Source organism: Corvus kubaryi, unplaced genomic scaffold (genome assembly GCF_017639235.1).
Source record: "Corvus kubaryi isolate FWS band 111438036 unplaced genomic scaffold, C.kubaryi_AGA036_p1.0 37392, whole genome shotgun sequence".
NCBI classification, from domain to species: domain Eukaryota; kingdom Metazoa; phylum Chordata; class Aves; order Passeriformes; family Corvidae; genus Corvus; species Corvus kubaryi.
The window spans coordinates 6,258,023-6,280,689 of record NW_024581131.1 but is presented as its reverse complement, the minus strand read 5'-3'; the positions used below and the strand labels follow the sequence as shown (position 1 = coordinate 6,280,689).

At 41.7% G+C, this 22,667-nt stretch overlaps 1 protein-coding gene and 1 long non-coding RNA gene across 2 annotated transcripts in view; both read left to right on the top strand.

Annotated features, from left to right (window-relative positions):
- Nucleotides 1-9,151, top strand: part of LOC121669593 (mucin-5B) — a 44,705-nt gene extending 35,554 nt beyond the window's left edge. The window contains exons 38-49 of the mRNA XM_042038721.1: nt 613-682; nt 830-951; nt 1,328-1,359; nt 1,793-1,970; nt 2,576-2,680; nt 3,312-3,352; nt 3,954-4,076; nt 4,996-5,091; nt 6,357-6,485; nt 7,389-7,428; nt 8,103-8,226; nt 8,789-9,151. Of these exons, the coding sequence (XP_041894655.1) occupies nt 613-682; nt 830-951; nt 1,328-1,359; nt 1,793-1,970; nt 2,576-2,680; nt 3,312-3,352; nt 3,954-4,076; nt 4,996-5,091; nt 6,357-6,485; nt 7,389-7,428; nt 8,103-8,226; nt 8,789-8,963 (1,235 nt within the window). The 3' untranslated portion in view covers nt 8,964-9,151. The remainder of the gene's footprint in view (nt 1-612; nt 683-829; nt 952-1,327; nt 1,360-1,792; nt 1,971-2,575; nt 2,681-3,311; nt 3,353-3,953; nt 4,077-4,995; nt 5,092-6,356; nt 6,486-7,388; nt 7,429-8,102; nt 8,227-8,788) is intronic.
- Nucleotides 9,152-11,580: 2,429 nt separating this feature from the next.
- LOC121669598 overlaps nt 11,581-22,667 on the top strand; it is a 63,659-nt gene continuing 52,572 nt past the window's right edge. Inside the window, exon 1 of the long non-coding RNA XR_006017815.1 lies at nt 11,581-11,712. This is a non-coding gene — a long non-coding RNA (uncharacterized LOC121669598). The remainder of the gene's footprint in view (nt 11,713-22,667) is intronic.

Below are 22,667 nucleotides of genomic sequence, written 5' to 3'. Positions count from 1 at the left end.
GGTGAGCCTGGGAACGGGCAGTGCGGTGAGCCTGGGAATGGGCAGTGCGGTGAGCCTGGGAATGGGGCGGCGGTGAGCCTGGGAATGAGAGTGCAGTGAGCCTGGGGAGACGAGTGAGCCTGGGAATGGGAATGTGGTGAGCCTGGGAATGGGCAGTGTGGTGAGCCTGGAAAACACCCCCTAGAGTGAAGCAAGTCTGGTCTGCTCTGTCCTCACCTGCTGCTCTGGACCTGAGAAAAAGCAGGAACAAACCAAAGAGGTTGATCCAGTCCAGAACTAGGGCAAGAGGGAACCAGGCCCACAGTAGCTCAGCCGAGGAGTCCCATGTGTTCCCCAGCGCTTGGACACTAGATGGCAACCCACTGCTTCGCTCTGCCTGCTTTGCCCTGCTCGGGGCACCCCACGAGTCGGAGTGAGCACTGCTGGTCTTGTCACTTGCACGTTGCTGGCCCCGTCGCCCCCTCTTGCTGGAGCTGCAGGGACCCCCTTGCCCGGCTGTGCACACCCGGGAGGTTGCTGCGGTAGCCTGGACGCTTTGTCCCTTCGTGTCCCTGCATCGGAGGGTACACATGGGTCTGGGCTTTTTAACTTGTATGTTGCAATGCTCCACAGAGGCCAGCTGTCCTCAGGATCAGGTGTACAAGCCATGCGGGGAAGCAAAAAGAAACACTTGCTTCAGCAGGTGGGTCATTTCAAGTTTTTCAAGTCCATAATGTGAAAACTGGCAGGGAAGTTTGAAGTTGACATTCCCTTGGGATTTAGGTGTCTTGATTGCCCTGGGCTACAGTTTTGCCTCTCATTCATTCTCATTTATATCCTAATTCTGTAGAGGAGTTGTTATGGACACCCTTCCCTCCCAAAATATCACATCGCTGTTGGTTGAAGGATGCTACTGTCCTGATGGAAAAATTCTGCTGAATGATCATGATGGCATTTGTGTGTCTGTTTGTGGTAAGAAATAGTATAAATGGTGCTACGGGGAGTGGGGTTAAGAGCCTGACTAGAAGTGCATGTTAAGGGGGTTGTTTTGGGTACAGAGGAAATGGGGGAGACCTTGTTACTGACCTGTTCTAGTGAGGCTGGAAGCATTCCAGATTGAGAGTTTCTGCCTGCTCTTGCATGCAGAAGGTGCAACTTTCAAAAGAACAAAGAGTAGCATGTTTAAGAAGTTTTTGGGTTTACAACCTGTGACTTTGCACTCTGAATTTCTCTTTTTTTTTGTGGCTGATTCTCAGATTTCAATACTTTCCTTCTGTTCCTGTTTTCCTGCTTCTGTTGTTTTCCCTGATTCAGTTACCTTTAAAATAACATCTAATTCATTTTATAGGTTGCACTGCACAAGATGGCTCAGTGAAACAGGTAAAAGAAAGGAAAATACTGTCTTTATACTGTATCTGGGTTCTGTGACCTCCTACAAAAATGACCATGAGTTGTTTCTTTTCATTCTAAGTGAACTGCAATGACAGTGGGGAGAAAATCAAGAAGATTTTATTAACTCCAGAACTTGTTTAATCACTTGAGGCACAGACACAGAAGGAGTAGTTGTTGGGAATCAGTTTCCTGGTAGAATCATCAGGCTTTCCTCCTGGAAACACATAAACCTGCAAAGGAAGGTGGCAAATAATGGAATTTTTTCTTACTGTTCCCTTCTTCTCCCTCTGGGATTTGAACTGCAATTTTCCTACACAATAAATTAGGTTGACTCAGCCCTACACTGTCTTGCAGCAGGCATTCATTGATATAATGCTTCCAGGTTTTGCTCACTGAACTGCTATCCCTCTTATTTTTATAGCCTAGAGAGGCTTGGGAGCATGACTGTCAATACTGTACTTGTGATGAAGCGACCTTGAACATCTCTTGCTTCCCCCGCCCTTGTGCTAAATCTCCACCTATCAACTGCACAAAAGAAGGCTTTGTACGCAAAATAAAACCACGTCTGGAAGACCCGTGCTGCACAGAGACAGTCTGTGGTGAGTGGATCATTCACATGTCATCATGTGGCATCATGTGCCTTCAGCAGTAATCCCCAAGGGAGATGTGGTGCCCCACAGGTACCAGATTCACATAGGCACATTGGAGTGGTAATTTCTTCCATCTACATGCCAGGAGCTCTTGCTATCAGAAGAGAATTCCTCTGGTGCAATTTGTACTCTAAATTAGTGCCATGACCTGGCAGATACTTACACTGGAAAATCCCCTGTGGATCGTTGGGATCACCAGGTGCTCCACAGGATCCTTTGGATCTTGTCTTTCTGAGATGGGAGGGTGATCGCTCCACAGAGATCCACCCAATAAGGGAGGATGTGTTCATCTTCAAGGCTTCCCTAAGGCTTCCTGTGGAGGTTCCTCATACATGTTTGCGCTCAACTTTGCATTTCCACCCTCCCAGTCCCAAATGCCCACCATAGCACAGGAGTAGCCTGCTCCTAACCCTGGCCATTCCCAGTATCTATTTCAAGACAAAGGATAGGGGACCCTGGTGATAGTGATAGGATGTTTTTTTTCAAGCTTTTTCTGCAGGTAATGCTGCTGGATGGGATGCTTTGGCTTATTTTATCTCTGCTGTCTATTGCAGAATGTGATATAAAAACCTGCATTATCAACAAAACAGGATGTGACTTAGGTTTCCAGCCAGTAGTTGCTATGTCTGAGGATGGTTGTTGCCCTATCTTCTCCTGTAGTAAGTACTTCATTTCCTTAAGGGGTTTTATTCCTTGAGGTATTTGATTTTTCTAAATGAGTTAAAATCAGAGGTGGTAGCTTCTTCCTTTCTCAGCCTTTACAATTCAGCTTTTTTTTTCTTTCCTTTTTTTTTTCTTTTTTTTTTTTTTTTTGGAATTGGAGTAACTGGTGCAGGTTTTCTGTAGCCAGTATTCAGTGAGTGTAAGTTATTGACCACATACGGAATGATGGTTAAACTGAACCCATCCAGAAGCTCTGCTGCCAAATTATATTTCCAGATTCACACACATAAGCCCATTGGCTTTGTTACCAGCACAGCGGTTAACAATAAAGAAAAGGTCAAGTAATTTCAAGTATGGGTAAAAAAACCATGAGGCAAATAGATTTTACCTTACGGAAAATACCAGCATGTAGAATTATCCCCACTTGAAACATAACATCTAAGCAGATGCTACATGTGAGCTTCTGAATAACAACTAGTACCAGTACTAGTTGCTTTTTTTTCCTCTTTTCATGTGTGCTATTAAGTTCAGCTCTACTCTTTGACTTCTCTAAATCACTCACAGTTCAGAGATGAGAACAGTAACTGCATCATTCCTAGCACAACCTTTTAAATTTTTTTCTTACAGTACCAAAAGGAGTATGTATTTCTGAAGGAGTTGAATTTAAGGTAGGTCTTCTTACAGACACTTCTTCCTATGAGTTAATGCTGCCTGAGTCAGAATTCTCTGAAGTTTTTGTTGTCAACACTCATACAAAAAGCAGGATTAGATTCTTCCCTGCCAGTAGTCTTATGTACTACTGGAAATGGGCATTGGACTAGGTGATTTGCAGAGGTCCCTCCCAACCCCAAGCACTCTGTGATTCTGGAATAGGTTAGTGAACAGGTAATGCCAGAGACCAGTAACTTGCTTACTAAAAGAGATCTTGCCTATGCTTTAGAGTTGATGGGTCAAAATTGTGATTGAACACAAATTTTAAATCTCTTTGAATGTTGTAAGATTATTGCTTGGTCAAACTGAGCAAAAATAGAGGCTTAGAATTTATTTAAAAAATCATTTAACATCATTGATACACTTGGGAGTGTCAGCCTTGTGTTCATTTTGTGATACTGCTGGTAAGGTTTTAGAGATCTGGAAGTACAATAATTTCAGGAAATTCTTCCAAAAATAAATCTCATAGACATTAATTTTTTTGACAGTCCAGGGGGACATTTATTTCAGAACCCTCTGAATTCTTGTCATGGTTTTCTCTCTCCTCTATATTTCCAGCCAGGGGCAATGGTGCCTAAAAGCTCTTGCGAGAACTGTGTGTGCATGGATGAGCAGGATCCTGTGACACAGACCAACCGCATCCAGTGCCTTCCAGTGCAATGCCAAACCACCTGTCAGCAGGTCAGCACCTCCTTGACCACAGACAATGGCTGTTGAGTTGAAACAGGGACAGTAACTGCTTTCTCAGTGCAACATAGCAGACTCTTCTATTAATTGTTTTGTAAGTCCTTTTTAGGGTGCTGGTTATTTTTGCTCTAGCAAATTTAAGAGGTCACCCTTGGAAAGGTGCCCTGAGGGGAAATGATTGCAAACCTATTGAAGTCTGACTGCTGAAAGATGTTTGTGTCATTCTGTTGGTGTTGCCCATTGTCAGCTCAAAACTGAAGATTGTGAGGAAACTGCACAGTGGTTTATATGTTTCCAGACACTTTCAGGACTTGTGGGTGCGGAGTACTCAGCTACTTCTCAGTACTTGTGAGAATCAGCATTCAAGTTGTTCAGTCTGTTCCTGAATATAAGGAGGGTGGTTGCCTTTCCATTCATGCCCAGATAAGGTCAAATGCACAACCAATGTTAAAAATGGACAAAACCTTTCATTATACTTTATCCTGAAGCCAGCCACAGCCACCAGGAGACCAATGGATACCTAAAAGACAGCACAGAAAATCTTCACAGGTCTGACAGCAACAGTTCTTGCAGATAATGATATCAGACCAAGTGGTGGTGCCAGATTGTGCAAGTAATCATGTGCTAAATTAATTTTTTTGACCTGTTTTGTGTGTTAGCCTGAAGAAGAATAGTCAGTGAAAGGGTCTTCGTGGCAACTGAAGTACCCAGAAGTCACTATTCAATAAGGCAGAAAAATTACCAGCTTTGATTGTCAGGCTTAAAATGGTTCCAACAGATTTCTAAAGAGAACAGAATTGAAACCAGAAGGTTGGCTCATTTCCTCTGCCATCTTCAGTGTATCTTTGATCCAAAGATGCTTCAGGAACAAGACATTGGTTAACATGGATAAATGGAAACCTTATTCCTACAGGGTTTTCGCTATGTGGAAGAGAAGGGTCAATGCTGCAGCCAGTGCCAGCAAGTGGCATGTGTGGCAAATTTTCCATTTGGCAATGTGACCATTGAGGTAAGCATTCCCTTGCTGTGCACTCAAGCCTGAATTATCAAAAAGACCTCAGCATCTTTTCAACCAGTGTCATGCATTTCAAGGCTGGGAGGACCTCGAGGAGATGTAAAAATATCTGTGTTTCCAAAGTAAATGTAGATGTTCCCTGTAGCTGTTCCCTGCTGTGTGCATCTCACAGGCACTACTATGTTGACAATTATATTCTCTGGCAGGAATGGAAATCATGTTACCTCCACTTCTCCTGACATGAAATAGCAAGAAAGACTTTGGAAGGGATGGTGACATTATATAATGCTATTCTTGCAGAGATACATGTGCTGGCTTCACATCACACTGCTCCCATCTGAAGCAGTTTCATTATTTTGCCCTGAAGATACAGAGATAGACAGTGTGAGCAAGCTGATATAACTGTGCTGCCAGTGGTTCTGTATTTGCTGAGGCAGAAATCAAGTGACACAGCTGCTGGAGCGTAGTGCGACTTGGTAACACACACAGCTAATACAGCTAATACATCATGTCCTGTGAATATAGCATTGTGTAGACATGAGCTGAGCCTTTAAAGGAAGGGCTTGATGATCTTGGAGGTCTTTTCCACCCTTAATGATTCTGTGATTCCATGATTCTAACTCTCTGGTTTTACTACAGCCTGCTACTCCTGGGTATGGTTAATGATACTGTTTCAACCAGTGACTTGCCTTACATGCTATTGCTTCTCTGATAGCTCTTGTGTTCATCTTTTTTATTTCATCCTTTTATTCCTTGATGATTTATCTTACAAGCTATATTTTCCTATTCCAATATATAATTTTTATCTCTCCATGAGTAGGCTTTGCAGTTATCCATTAACCTCTATTGCAAAGACTTTTGTTCTCTTTCACTCTTTTTAATTTTCTTCCATCTATTAAAAAAGAAAACTGTTGAAACCCTTTGAAAGAGTTATTTTTCTTTTGTATATATTTTAGCCCGCAAACATTAACACACCTACTTTCTGGCATTTCTGTTAATACCTTTATGCTCATTCTGGCATTCTTTCATTCCTTCCCCCTGGGTGGCCACAGAAGTGATTTTGCATAGACTGGTAGTGGGTGAGCTTGGTACATAATTTGTAGATGTGAGTTGCAGGCATCTCAGCCCTTTCAGAGTGGTATGAACAACCCAGTCTTTGACAGTTCATTGACTTTATTACTGTTTCAGTTTTCTAATTTTATTGCTATACTCCACTGGCTTTTTTTTCCCTTTTCTTTTTTTTCCCCTGTTTTTATCAGGTTGGAAAGAGTTATAAAGATCCATATGACAACTGTACTCAGTACACATGCACTGAATCAGCAGGCCAGTTTTCCTTGACTAGTACAATAAAGGTCTGCCTACCATTTGAAGAAGCAAACTGTGTGCCAGTAAGTATTTTACAGCCAGAAAAAGGCTTCTGGAACAAGCCCTGATGCTGGCCTGGGAGTTATCTTTGCTGTTTTGAATGAGTATTTCTTGATCTTTCTGGTATGATCATCCTTCTTTGAAGGAAATGTGCTTTTTCGGCCATGTGTCACGTGGAAGTAAAGCAAAAATATTTGCAAACAAGCCCACACAATTTACACTGTTGTGGGATAAGCACTAGAACTTGAAAGAGAAGGGTATTGGGGCAATAGCGACGGGGAATCTTTTATCACTTGAGAAACATCAGCATTATAAAATGCCATTAAACAAGTGGTAATTCACCATGAATCCTTGGGGGACTGATGAACACAGTGTCTTCTGACATATGGTGTACCATTAAGTGAGGAAGTGGAACATGAACGAGCAAGGGGTAACATTCATATCTAGGCTTTCAGCTATTGGTGGTTTTCAGTAACTTTCAGAAGCATTTTGGGACTTCACCGCAGATCAAAGCAGGGACTAGGACAGCCATGTACTTGAATTAGCTCTGGGGCAGGCTCTGCACAGGTCAGGCTGTTCAATTCCAGGGGCAGCTGTGATTCTCTGAGACTGGGGTTTTTATGCTGGCTTCAATAGGAACTAAAGATTAGGCATGTATTACAGGGCATTTTACCTGGCTTGTGAATGATATATAATCCTAAGAAAATTCACTCCCTTCCTTGCTAGATTAATTTTTTTTTTTTGGTTTTTTGTTTTTTGTTTTTTTCCCCCCCAAGGAGCTTTATATATAATTGGTACACAAATAGGTCTGATGAGGAATTTGTGTGGATTAGAAATGAGGGACTGTAACTGAACTCTCATCATTGCTACTTTCTGCTTAGCACTACATGCATCTGAACTGACTGTTCTGGTTACTTTCAATACAGGGGACAGTTGAGGTGTCTTCAGATGGCTGTTGTAAGACATGTGAGTGCATTAAATCACTGATTCTCTACTCCAGTACTGTTTGGTCCTTCCCTGCTTGCAGCCCTGTTTCTGCATGCACTGAGAGCCTGCAGTTTCCACAGACTGAAAGACAGTTTTACAGCAGCAGAACTGTTCTGTACCTCATAGCCAAGACTAAAAATCTGCCTCATTCTTCAAAGGGAACACTAACATTTTTAAATTTCCTTTTCTGTGCTTTCAAATAACTGAAGTACTGTTAGCTTGAACTATACTCCTGATAAGAAAACTTTTAGAAAACATTCTATGTATTATTGCACCTGCAAAATTGCACAGAAACAAAGGTTTGGGGGTTTTTTTTCTGTAGCATCTACTCAGAAATCCTGTATTGTTATAGAGCCACAAATGTGATTTATAGCCATTTTAGAAAAACCTAAAACCTTCATGTCTCCTTTAGGTCTTGATTCAACAGTATCTTTACCTGCTAAAACTAGTCCACAAATGGAAAAGCACATTGACCAGTGGGGAATCGTTTGGCTGAATTAATGTCTCTTTGCACTCTCATTTGTGGTTTTGGTTGTGCATTTGAACTGTGAAAAGTTTTACTAGGATGAACTATCCTTGGTTTACTAGCAAATACCTTTCAAAACATTTGTTCCCCAGTGTGAAGAAGTCTAACAGAAGTGTTCTTCTGCCAGGTATTGACCTGCCACACAAATGCAAACGCAATGTGAAGGAGCAGTACATCATCCATGACAACTGCAAGTCAGCTGCTCCTGTCCCAGTGCCCTTTTGTGAAGGGATGTGCAGTACCTACTCTGTGTAAGTAGGAAGCCTTTTTCTGTCCTCCTCTGTGCCTAGTCTTCCTGGGTTCCTGTCACCAGTGGCCTGCAGCTGTTTGTCCCCTTCCTGCTGTTTGAAAGGACCCAGTTGGGAAACTGTGTGTGCAAAAGAGCACTCATTAGGAATGGCTTCAGCCTCATAGAGTGCCTTATCTTAGTCAGGAAAATAGATCCCTTGGGAAAGACATCAGCTAAATTTATTAAACATGCTCTTAAACATGTCCTTGTATGGTTTTTGAACTGCTCTGGTGTTTACTGGAGTTTTTTCCTCCTCTTTGTTCTCTGCATGAATTGCTCTTCTCTGTCTTGCTAGAATGGGCCTAATCCAAAATCCACTGAAGTTACTGGAATTTTCCCCACTGGTGTCAAAGGATCTGGCCCTGCATAGCCAATAGCATCCTGAGGAAAGGCTGTTATGAATAAGCAGAAAAATAGATAGGAAATTTTGTTCCTTAGTAGTACATGCATTTGGAGCCGCAAATATGGATCAGGTTGGGAAGACAACAGGCAGCAGACTGATATGAAAAATCTCATTTCTATAGGTATTCTTTTGAGGCCAGTGAAATGGAACACAAATGCACTTGCTGCCATGAAAAAAGAAGTCACAAAGTGAAGGTGGAACTGGTTTGCTCGGACCATAAAACAGTCCAGTTCACCTATGTGTACGTAGATGAATGTGGATGTGTGGAAACAAAATGCCCAAAAAGGATAACATGAGTATAAACTAAAGGAAACATTTCATCTCCCATTTAATCCTTCCCTAGCAAGTGAGTAGTTCAGAAAATAGCTGTGAGTAACCTTCAAATGACCATAGTAGCGCTTTTTCTTTCTAGTATTATATGCAGTTATGGAAATTAGCTAAGATTTTACTCTAAATGTTTGTAGAATAAACTGCATTTCAAAGAGGTCTTGCTCTCCTGTTTCAGTGATGCTGCTAAAGGGGCAAAGTGGCTGACGTCTTTAATCCCACACTGGTGTATAAACCAAGGTTATTACAAGACACTCTAGAGACAACTGATGCCTTTCAAAAGTCCTGCCTGAAGAAAGTGCACATTTTTAAACCATAACCACATGTATCACTTCATTTCCCTTAGAAGAGAAACAGTAATCACTTCCACAGCTGCGCTTCAGGCAAAGGCAGGACTTGGCTCAGGGCCACATTTCTGTTCTTCTCCCCAGTGGTCCTGAATCTACTTTGGCTGTGACTCTGGGTCACTGGAGGAAGTCAAGGTACTTTTTTCCCTTCTTCACAGTGAGCACTGTATCAGGGAGTGTAAAAACATGGTTCTTACATGTACTCTACAAAATTGATATATTTGTACCCTTATTGGGAGTCCTTATCTCACTGGGGTTTTTATTTGTGTTCAGTCTCACTACTGGTTACATGACTATGGTTCGTGTTACAAGTAATTGACTCCCAGCTGCCATGTCCAGTGGTATTGGTGACAGTATTTCATGTGGACACGGATCAAAATGATCCAACAATACCTTGAGAGTACACAAGGAAGGCAGAGGGTTCTGTTATTTGAGCAATTTGGTTTTTTGTGACCTGAAAGAGAACTGAAGACTGTGACTTTCTTAGTGTCCTGCAGCCTGCTGTGATAGCTTTTTGGGAATTGTTTTGAAGGAAATGCTTTGGAACTGACCAAGTAGATATGAAATCCATTATATTTTAGCTTTCCATTTTTAAGGTGTTATAGCTCTTTAGCCCCAGGGAATCTTTGCTTCTTTTTCATAATAAATCCTTTCAGCAGATGTCAGGTTACTTTGATATGTACTGTTTCATTATGGTGTTACTGGTCTTAAAATTGTGGGGATCCTTGACTTTGATTGTAAGTTATAGGAACCTCCACATAATTCAGTTAACTGTTAGTGCAATGTAGCTCCCTTGGAAGGCACAATTGCTTCACTGAGGCTCACGTATAAATTTCACATTAGTCCAGAAAACTGTTTTTATTGATACAAATCAAGTGCACAAATGCTTTTCCAATGCAAGAACAGTGCACAAAAAAAAAAGCACATTCCTTTCTTTCCTCCTTGTGTTTTCCTGAGGGGGAAGAGGTCATTGTTGAGTGCTTTTGTCATCAGAATAGTAAGCAGACTCTGTAAGCAGTCATATACACACTCATGCAAATCAACCTGCCAACCAACCCTGCAAATCAATAACTGTCAGCAAGATGACTTAGCAGGAACAGGATCAGAAACCTTTTGCATCTGTGCATTATCTTCAGGTGGGAGAAGGAAATAAACTATGATCTAATCATACCAGCTGTCTTGAGATTTCTATTCTTCTGTCTCTTATAGCGATGATGAGACTTTATACAGAAGCTGAGAACGGCATTGATTTAAAAGCATGCTTTCTTGCTCATTTTTGGCATGCATTTTGCTTTTCAGGCAAGTGAAATGCTCGAACCAAAGGCATAGATCCATCTCCAGGCTGCTTTTGATCATGTGAAATCTCACATGCTCCTTCTTCGTTCTCAGTTACACCTGGCACTCCATTTACTCAGTCCAGCATCTAACTGGCCTATGTGATACTGCTTAAGAGCCCTGATGGCCAGGTTTTAAAGGGAACTCCTTGGTCCTCTGTTTCCAGGTGTGGAGTTTTACTTAGCTGCCAGTAAGGTAAAGCCTATTTAATGAAAACTTCAGCTTCTTCAGCTAAAAGACAGTCAGAAAATATTAGAGAATCACAGAATATGCTGAGTTGGAAGGGACCCACAAGGATCATGGAATCCAGCTCCTGGCCATGTACAGGACATCCCCAGGAGTCACACCATGTGTCTGAGAGCATTGTCCAAACACTTCTAGAACTCTCAGGCTTGGTGCTGTGACCACTTCCCTGGGGAGCCTGTTCCAGTGCCCAGCCACCCTCTGGGTGAAGAGCCTTTTTCTAATATCCAACCTTAACTTCCCCTGACATAACTTCAGGCCATTCCCTTGGGTTCTGCCACTGGTCAGAGAAGAGATCAGTGTCTGTCCCTCCTCTTCCCCTCACGAGGAAGCTGTAACTGCAAGGAGGCCTCCCCTCAGTCTCCTCCAGGCTGAACAGACCAAGTGCCCTCAGCCCCTCCTCATACAGCTTCCTCTCAAGGCCTTTCACCATCTTTCTTGTCCTCCTTTGAACCCTCTTGTCCCGTTCCACTGTGGGGAACTGCGAGGAGTTCTTTTAAAAATAGATGGTCAGGAACGAAATTAAGTCAAGTGAGAGACAAACACTGTATGTGAGAACAGTTTATTGGTAATGAAAAAACAAAATAAAAAGGAGTTACCCTACTAAAGAGGGCTAGAAAAGACAAAGCAAGACTTAGGAAAATGGGAAAGGATGGGGGGGGGAGGGAGACAGAGAGGAGAAGGGAGCGTTACCACGGGAGGTCAGGGAGTGCCGCTGACGTTCGCGAGGCGGGGGCTGTGCGCGCTGCCTGCCTGGGGACGGCTCCCGCGGCGACGGGCGGCCGGACGCGAGGTGAGGAGGCGCTCGGGCACGAGGTCCGCACACCTGGACAGGGTCGCGCTGAGGATGGCAGAGGTGGGCTGGCTCGGAGGCGGACAGGGTTAGACGCAAGTGGCTCAGGCAAGGACGCAGAGACGAACCAGGCAGGGCGTCGGTCAGGGGTACAGGGAGACAGGGCAGACACGAGGGCGAGCAAGAGCCAGCGAGGGCAGGAGAGCCAAAAGGCAGGCTGGGACCAGGGCAAAAAGCAAACCTCAGCAGGATGGAGCCAAAGCAGTAGTACGGTCTCAAAAAAGCCCCAGGCTAAAAGCCCACACTCAAAAAGCAAGTTCGAAAAATCGCCGAATCAAAAAAATAGAAGGCCCAAAAGCCCCGAAATCCCCCGGGGCGTGTGACGCAGTTACTTTTTATGCCCCCGCGGACCTTCCCAACGTCCGCCTGCTCACAAGAGACCATTGGCCCAGCCCAACCTTCCATGGCAGCCCATTGGCGGAGGCCTTTCGCCCTCTGACTGGAGAAGCCTCGCTGGAGGGTACGGTGGCTCTGGTGTTCCCGTACTGACTGACTGTCCCATGTGAGACATGGGCTGGTTGCCCGGCAAAGTTCCCCCGGAGAGAAGGCTTTCCTCCTAGCTGCCTCCTGGACATCGCATATGTGCAACTCATCCCCCAGATGTCTCTGATAATCAGTGTTGAAACAAATAAGTAAATTGGCTCCTCACACCTCTCTAATAGCTTAATACCTTTCTTATATTGTGGTGACCAGAACTACACACAATACTCAAGTCAATGGCTCAAACATCTCCCCACCCACCACAACACCAAAAATCAGCCTGGAGGCTGTTTGATCAAGCCGCTGACAAGCTGGCCCTCCTTGCTCTGTGCCTGTGCCTCTGCATGCAGCAGAAGCACTGCTGCTTACACAGAGCAAACTGGACTGCGGCTAAAGTCTATGTGTCCTTCTTTAGGCTGTTGCCACAAGCTCCCTACAAGAATGGGCAAAGCTAAACACAGGTGACCTTGCCTGTGAGAGCTTGATTTGGCCATGATACTGCTGCTGTTGCTGTGTGCCTGCTTCTCACGTATGCAGGGTGAAGCCTTCCTCTGTAGCCCAAGGCCATCTCTTCCAGTTACTGACTGGTCTCTGCAAGTCAAACATTTCCCTGGCGTAACTCAAGAAAAATCAGTGGCGTGACTCCAAGTACTGTTTCTTCCTTTTGCATGAATTCTTTACACCAGCATAAACTTCAGTAGGGTAACCCCAGGAGAACCAGTGCTCAGCTGAGCCAGTTGGGCCAGGGCTCAGCTGGTTTCAGCCTGTAGCCGTTCTTTCCTTATCATGTGAGGATGGTACTCCCAACTTGCTGAACAGTTCTGAGCCAACACACCAGGAAGTACTATCACATATTGCTAAAATAAATATTTGTCAGAGATACTGCCTCATGTCAGGTGAACAAGCCCTAAGACACTATCATTTTACTGGTGTTCCCTGAGTCTGGGTTACCCTTATAAGATGAACTCTGACTTGCCTGTTGGTTTGAGGCCTGAAAAGACCAGTTCACAACACTACTTTGATACAGTCTAGCTAAATTTTTTTTTTTTTTTTTTTTTTTTTTTTGCTTTTGTTATCAGTTATTAGCATTTGCAAGGAGGAGAAGAAAATTCAGGTTGTACTCTGAATTTTTATTTGGGAAGAGGTGCTATTCTTTGACCTAGTTCTCCACTGAGCAATCCTCTGGCTGTGGAATCTGAACTGTAGTGTTATCTATGGTGTGCTTTATCAATATCAATCTATTCTGATATCTGGAATCTCGAGCTGAGAACAAAGACTGTGAACTGTAAATGCCCTCTGATACAGCAGGGGTTGTTTAAAAGAATGCTGCACCTACTTTGTTTCAGTGTACTGGCTTAACAATTGGAAAGTTGCAAGGTAGACGTGAAAAAAAAATTGTCTAAATATCACTCAGGAAAGTTATCTGATTAGTAATGAACCAGAAAAGAAAAGAATCAGGCAAATTCGATTGATCATCTTTTAGGTACAGGGGGAGAATATGGATTGAGTGGTCTGAAAGCTGTGCCTGATGCTTCTACAGATTCATATATTCAAAGACATGTTCTTGGCCTTGTTTATATTTCCCTCCTGATCTAAGATAAGGACAAAGTAGGACTTTTGTTTCTTTTATATGATTGTTTCTTTTATATGATTGTAACATTTAAGTTCATAAAGCCTTCCTGCAGTGATATACAACATGGTATTTGCTACCTATCTGGCATCCCAAACATCCTTTAGGAGAAAGAACTGTGACAATTTTCCAGAGACACCAAGACAAAGGTATCAGTTGTGAAAATCTTTCTTGTTTTTACACTTCAAAGGATTTGATTATTCAGTATCTTTAGGGCAACAATAGAGTCTCAGTTTACCTTGTACAAGGCCATTCTCACATCCATTTAATCCTTTGACAATCGAAATGCCTCTCTCAGGAAAGCAACATGATTGGAGGCCTGCCTGGGTAATTGGCTTTCTGTCAGGAGTAGGCCAGAGTCTGATTATGAAGCCACAATAACGTTGAAATTTCCTAAGCTCTTTACTTTTGTCTAAAAAATGTGAAGGCCCAATTTCCATCAGTAGTCTGTAAAGCAGTTTAATTGATACTCCCTGCCTTTAATTTCATGATGGTTTTAAATTTCAAATGCAGTCTGTCCAGTGGCTTCCTGTAACCGTGGATTGACACTTCAGGTCACAGATATCCCTGTTTCACTCGAGCTTGATTTCTGCAAAGGCCTGTTTTTAAACTATCCTTCTTGTTGGAAAGAAAATTATTTAACTACAGATTCTCCAGAGCATCCAGTCCAGAAACCAAGAAAGACTGAATAGGCAGCTTCATCTCATTTACCTAAAAAAGTCTGTATAAATCAGGACTTGAAGCACTGTACTCTTGCTGTGTAGTTACTGAAAGCTGCTATGCATCTTACCTCAGCCCAGCCCTCCTCTGGAAGTCTCCCTACCTCTCCTTCTTTTGACTTCCTAGTCTGAGGTAAGTACAGCCCTACCTCATCTAAATCCTTTAAGCAATGTAAGGATTTGATTCCAAATGCCAATGTTATATATTCCTAACAGGAAGAACCAGCTATTTACTGCAAATTCTGCCAACCCTATATCCTACTTTGAACATCTCAACCACGAGTACATCCAGTGAAAAACTCTTTCACCCTGATTTTTGCTAAGACTAATGCTGAGAACAGTTCCATAGCTTATAATAGCTTCTTTGTAAAGGGCTTAATCTCACTTGCTTTTAACATTTATCATCATATTCTGAATTTTCCCTTTGCTCTTTTTTTTGTGTTTTAAATGTAGTCCTTAGTAACTGGTCTCATTCTCAACTCTGACACTGAATGAGTGATATTTTGACCTACATTAATGTCCCTTAGCATGACTCCAGCAAATCAAAGGGAGCTTAAAATTGGGCTAAATTAGCAGTGAATTTGGTGTCATTCCTACGTGTTTTTTAAGTTAAATTCAGCTTCAGTGTATGAAGGTCTCTGAAGACGTGCCTAAACCCTTTCCTGTTCCAGCTCTGAAATGATTTGTTTCATGTCACCACCTCTTCCTACACAACTTTTCAAAGAGAATCTTGAGGCAAGTCCATTTCCACTCCTTTACAGCATCTTGACTTCAGTTCTTTACATATCTGGACATTGTTCTGTATTGACTGATCTATTTCCTGTAATGCCGTATAAACAATCTGACCTGCAGTGAGCATTGTTCTATAAACAAAAGGCTACTAAAGTGCACTGTAACCATACCAGCTGCTACTTTACGGCCTGGAATTAGCCTTTCCCCAAGGGCTGTTTCTCTCAAGGACCAGTGCACAAACTTTAACATCCCCAAGCACCCCAGTTTAGTTCTAGCATGCCTACTTAAACTTTCTGTTTGCTCTTGATGATGCTTTCTGCTTTTTCAGACTTCAGGTTAGGTATGGAAATGATTTCCTGGGTATGTGATATATGCTGTAAATCCCTCTTTCTTCAGTGTTGATCCAGGAAAACTTTAAGGGAGTGCTATAATTCATCACACTATTCCTAAATAAGTAGTTTGGAAAATCCTTTGAAGAATTTTTATAGCCTGCAATACTGGTCTGTATGGAGAAGTTCTTGTCTGGAGTCTGTTTACTGAGAACCAGGATAGCTCTTGTAGCTCCTGTGGATGTTTTTTCTTCTCCATCACCAAAGAATCGGACTGGACATCTTCCTAGAGACACCTGTGCCTTTCCAGGAGCAAATAGTTGATTAGGTGACATTTTTGTGTCCTATGTTGTGCTGTTGATAGTAAATCATAATAATTACCCTTATAGCCATTATAAAAGTATTATTATAAAAGGAAGATCAGTTTCAAACACATTCTCATCCTACATCTACACTTTCCTAATGGAATAATTATTCAATTACTGGTCATGCAAAGATTTCTGCCAGAAGGAGAAGCTATGCCTGTTAGTTCACCTTTCCCTCAAGCTCAATGACTTGAAAAAATCTGAAAAATAAACCCCAATGAAGTTGAAAAAAGCAAACAAAGGTTTCCCAGCAGTCTCATATTTTGCTTGCAGAGCAATGCTCACTAGTGTGCTCAACTCTCCTGACATGTTTTTATTAATAACTAGTGAATTAAGCTGCTTGCTTTTGATGTTGATTTTTCCCTGCAGAATATGACTCAGTGAAAGGAGCTTCTTTGCACCATGGGCACCACTCTGTCCTGGGGCTACCTGACTGATATTTGTTGTGGGATGGCATAGCACTTCTGATAACAAAATTGTCTGTTCTATAAAAATGAGTTGTTATTTTATCTGATGAACAGTTCTACAACGTTGTGTAATATCATCCTTGCTGGTGGATACTGAAGGATTCCGTAATACAGTTCTATTTCAATGCTACTTTATCACTTTGAATTCCCTAGTTTCTAATAGCTTTGGGCCTGATTCTCTTCTACCTTCTCTTTTATAAATATGTGATAATTCAGGAATCTTTTTTTTTTTTTACCACAGCTTTTTATTGCAACTTTAAAACTGAACTACATTTTTTGTTTTTATTTCCCTCGTAAAGTGGGCTGCCTTGCCTGAGAAAGATTCTTCTAACAAAATAAAAAATAACAAAGTTTTTCATTATCATCAGCAAAGATGAATTACTCTGTACATGGAGCTTGTAAAACGCTGCAGGCTCCAACTATTTGAACAAAATAGTCTGTTAATAATGCATGCAAGGGATTATTAGTAATTAAGAACTGTTTCTCCTTGTTCCCGCAGTCAAAACAAGGGAGCAAACATTGAAACATGTAATCTTTGTTGCTAATGAATTCTGACTGGACCAGCAGGTCCTGCTTCATGTGCACAGCTTTCTTTGAAAGAAAACTAAATTAGTTTTGTATCCCATCTGCACTACAGCTCGAGCCCTGAGATGGGTCAGTACTGTCCTTTAGAGTGGAATATATGCTTACACCAGCAGAATCTAAAAGTGAGAAAAGCCTTTGCTTTCTCTGAAAATCCCATCCTGTCATTTGATACAAGAAAATGTTGAAAGTGGTGTTATGATGTGACAGAAACATGGTGTGACAGGATCCCTAGGCAGCCAGTTCACTGAAGTGGAATGTTTTTAAAGAAGAAAGGGCTCTCCCTTGCAAAAAAAAAAAAAAAAAAAAAAGCAATAAAAAACCCCACCAGAAATCTTCCAACTGGATTTTACTAGAGTGCAGAATAATAATCTGCAGCAGGATGACCCTGAGAGGGAGTGCAGAGCTCTGGGGCAAATCTGATTTTAAAAGGTTTGATTAAATAGGTCTCCTGTCAGCTGTGTTACGAAGAGTAGGTGCTTTCCCCCAGTCCAGCCCCTGCCAGCACCTCTGCATTGCCAGGTCTCTTCAGGGTCCCTGGGAAGGCTCCTTCTCTCTCTCACCTCTCGGATCTGGCTTTGAGTCTGCCCTCAGATGCAGGGAAGCCCTGCTCCTTCTCTCCCAGTCTACACTCCTGTTGCAGGCTCAGCTCCTGTCTCTCATACCCTCTCCGTACACATTTGCCCTCCCACATCTTCCCCCAGATAAATCTGTGCATTCACTCTCAGGAAAGGAGCCATCTCCCCTTCCTTGAGAGGGATTACTTCAGGCTGCAACAAGTACTGGGCAATTCCTGGTATCTGTGAAAACTGTGTGGTTAATTAATGGTGAGTTATCCCTGCAGAGAAGGACTCAATGATACTGGAGGATGTAAACTTGGAAGTGAGGTGGCAATGTGCCCTTGCAGCCCAGCCAGCCGACTGCATCCTGGGCTGCATCAAAAGAGGTGTGACCAGCAGGCTGAGGGAGGTGATTCTCCCCCACTACTCCATCCACTCTGGTGAGAGCCCACCTGGAGTGCTGCATCCTGCTTTGGAGTCCCCAGCACAAGAAAGACACAGACCTGTTAGTTCCAGAGGGCTGGAGCACCTCTCCTATGAAGAGAGGCTGACAGGTGAGTTTGTTTGGTCTGGAGAAGAGAAGGCTCCAGGGAGACCTTACGGCAACCTTTCAGTATATAAAGGAGGCTGATAAGAAAGATATAGAAAGAGTTTTTACCAGGGACTGTAGTGACATGATAAGGGACAACAGTTTTAAATTGAAAGAGATTAGGTTTAAATTGGGGATAAAGAATATATATATTTTTAATAGCAGTGGTGAGACATCAAAACAAGTTACCTGAGGAAGTTGTGGATGCCCCATCACCAGCAGTGTTCAAAGTCAGGTTAGACAGCACTTTGTGCCACCTGGTGTAGTGAAAGATGCCCTTACAGGGGAATTGGACAAGATCATCTTTGAAGGTCCCTTCCAACCCAAGCCACTCTATGAATGTATGATTCTACGTGTTTTTCTCCTCTCCAGAGACACACTCTTTGCCAGAACATGCAACAAACAGCAGTTATTTTCACCAAACTGAAAATCTGTAATAGTTTCTTTGGTTTTTTGTTTGTTTGTTTTTTAATAAATGCAAACACCAGTGAAAAACATGGCAGTGTTCTGCACCCCTTTTAGGCTGAGGAAGCTACTCCATACCTCCTGCCACCACCAAAAATCCTCCTTGCTTGTTTTCTGGGCTTGTGGCTCTAACCTGCCAGGACACACCAACTCGCTTTCTAGTTGTTTACCTTGCAGCTGGTCTCAACCTTTTTGCAGAGCCATACCCTGGGCTTTTGTGCCACAAAATATTAGCAAAGTAACCGCAAGTTATAGTAATTTCTGCTGTTATAAATTCTTGTGCATAATTACATCACTGGAACAGAAACCATTTTGCAAGTCTGTCTTTCTCATTCAGTGATGTTGTTACTCCAGGGCCCGCTACAAACACTGAGCATGGCATCTTTTTTTTCTTTTTTTTTTTCTTACATAAATCCTGGATTTCTTTGAGCATAGGTTTGCAATACTGTGTCAGAAAGTAACCTTGGTCTGAAATTTTTGCAATATTTTAAAATATGACAAATTGGCAAGGTGAAAAAACCCGTAAAATGATTTTTCAAAAACTCTTTAACTTAGATTGCTATGATGCTGTATTCAAAATATTTTTTGTGCTCTGGTTTTTGATAAATACCAAGAATATTGTAAGCATTCCAGAAATGAAACTTTATAAAGTGCCAGTTCATTCACTCTGGTAGGTCTTAATCTTTCCTTTGCAATATCTAAAGATCAGAATTAAAACAATGAAGCTATTAACAGAGCAAATTAAAAGTCAAAAGTCTATTTTACACCTAAAAGTACTGAGATGTTTTCTCATCTTTTGATAGAATATTAGACTAAACTGCATCCACAAAGATTACATTTTAAGAAAAAAGCACCACAGTTTGACCATATGTCAATCCTAGGTTAACATTTTCCTGATTTACTGGAAATTATTTTTGGATTCAAGGGAAACATGGTAAAAATTCTTTTTAAAGCCAGTTCTGAAGATAACGTGATGGTCTTCCATTTCATTAAATATCAGAATATTTAGCATTATAAGACTTTTATTTATAATCACTATGGATACACTTAACAATTCTGAAATGGTCTTTTATTTCTGTAGATAGAATTTATGATTTCCTAAATGTATTTTGATAATCATTTCCCCCTGTCTGCTTGCACCAGTCTATTACCCTCACATTGATATGATATTCTGTCAATACATTTACAGCATCAGTTATTGAACATCTTATTGTGGATAGCTTTACATCAGTTTTAGCATAACATATATATATAGTGAGAAAGTATCACTCATCAAGCACTGCTGATTGTTACCCTTTAAGTCAATTTGAAACAATCCTGTGTTGTTGTTGCAGGTGTTACTGCTTTTACTTAAGCCAATATAAGGCAGAACAAAATTCACTGAAGTCAGCAGAACTCTAGTGAGACAATAAAGAAATGGAGGGAAGAGAGAGTTATTCTTCTGTTTACAGTAAAGCTTTAGATTTATTAGTACAACATTCGTTTGATTGTATACCAATCCTGTTATTTCATGTGGTTTGTATGATAGTGTTCCTAATCCCTACTTAAAACCATAGTCCTTCTGTAATGTGCCTGTAAAAATGAATGTTTATAGAGAACCAAATAGATCTGTTGCTGACAGCTTTCACAGATGGAAGGTAAGCGGTCCATTTGCATATTTTTATGCACATATCGTCTATATCCAGAAAGTCAATACAAGAATGGTAGAACAATCAACAGGTTTTACAGAACCATTTGCTTTGTATTCCTTAATGTGAAATAAGGCATATTTTTTAAGCCATCAAATGTATAAGGCCCTGTAACATTTTTTCTTAGGAAATGGCAAAGGCAAAAAACCTATTTGGTTTAAGCTAGAGGTCAATAAATTTATGAGAGATTACCTGATATGATTGTTTCTGGATATCAGAAAGGAATCTGGTGATCTCAGAACTCTTTTCCACTTGGAGAGTCATAGTAAATTTCATATGTAAACCAGATGCATGAATTTTAGTGGCATGAGTCAAGAGGCCACCTTGATACTTTCAGTGCACATTGAAGTCCATATTGCCTGTTTGAACAACATGTTCCTGACCGTTGGTGTATTTCTGTCCAGAGAGCCAAATTAAACTTCGTCCTCTTGCTTTCAGTACATGATTTGACATAAATCACAACTGCAGTGGCATGTTCAGGACCTTAGCCAGACTGAGCACTTAACATAGTTTCTGTCCTCAACTAGTGTTCCTTACTCAGCTCCCACACTGTCTTTTTAGCACTAGCTTTATAATTTCTATTATAATTACAGTAATGTTGCTGAATGTCCCCTTTTTGTATCTGTGACTCCTTCTTCATCACGAATGTGCCAATCTCAAAGCTTGAAGTTAAATCAAACTGGCTTTTATTGCTGTGCCTGGCAGGGAGCTGTGGAGGCTTGTAAGACTGACTGTTTCATGAATCACATGGTTGAAATTCACTGTCACAAATTCAGACTCTCTTTGGTGTTCATACTGCAGAAAAGTTGACTGCTCCTCCTTTGTCCTATCTCAGTCACATTTTCTCCTCAGGATTACACATCCTGTGGGACCAAGTGTTACTCCAGTGGTATTCTGCCATGTTTCGTGAGGTCGTAAAGGAAAACATTAGAGAAGCAAACTGCTGTGTGTCACTAGTGGTGATACTGCACTGAACAATGTTTGCTTTCCAAAACCCATTTTCAATAGGGGTAATAAATCATTTAATTGCTTTCCACAAGTGTGCTGCAGCACAGCCAACCTCCTGCTTAACTGGCAAATACTCCACACAGGAGAGGTGAAAAGGGGCCCTAACATAATGGCAGGAGAAAATGTTTCTGTGTTGGCAAAAGCAAATATTTCTCCCTAAATCACATTCCAGCACAATGGAATCACCCCAAAATACAATATATTGTGCTGCTCTTATGTTGTAGCTTGGGAGTCTGAGCCCTCATTGTTCTTTCCCATATGCCAGTAAGCAGTAGTGTTTACTGTACAATTTCCATGGGTTCAGCTTTTGTGCCTAGTTAATTACAAGGAAGCAGCTACAATTTAAAGTCACTGCATTTCTGAAAGCAGGACAAAGCACTACTTGACAAAATTTATATGTTCTGTGACTGAGCAAGTGCTTTTGAAGAGCTTCAAAGGCACTAGAATCTTCATTCTTCCTTTACATGTCCAGCCCTGAGTCTTTTTCATCACATACCAGTGAGTTCCATGACAAAGATGAATGAATGTATGAGTTTGGTAAATTGGCAATGTTAGTGTGACAGGAGCTACCTGGGGAGCAGCAGATGATCTGCATCTGGAGATGGGGTGTGGAGAAGTCCTGCAGCCTGTTTCTCAAAGCACGTATGGTGGGAGATCACAGGGGCCAGCACTGCAAAAAGGTAGGGCTGCAAAAGGCTTTCAGTGCGTTCATTGGAGATGATAATAAAGCAGTAAAGAGACAAACCCAGGTCTCCTAGGGTAGACTGTTTTCCTGTAAAAATGACCCAGAATTAAAGAAGCAACTTAGTTGCAAAGGCAATGGACCCATCTCCTCCTTCTGAAGTTGTAACTCAGGTTCGTAACTCAGAAATGCTCCTGTGCAACAAACCTCCTAAGAAATAAACTAAAACTAGCTGCACTCATGTTTTTTCATCCTGATGCTACTAAAGATTCCTTGGTTTTTCAGAAGAATTTAGCTTCTTTTGATAACTCACCAAGGGTGAGTCTCTGCAGAGGCAAGCGTTACAGCAGGCACTGCAGAGTTTAGCTCTGAGCATATCAAATGTATTGCACATCACCCAATGTCCTGAGCGGTACAAGTATATGATAATTTTGCAGCCATTTTATGCCTTGGTTGTTAGTTTATTTTTTGACTGACCTTATCAGCAAACATTGGCCTGTTAAAAAAGAAATAATATTTCTGATGTAAATTAACCTGGGAGCAATTTTCTCACTCTACTTTTGACTTAAATTAAATGTAAATCCTAGAAAATAAACTAA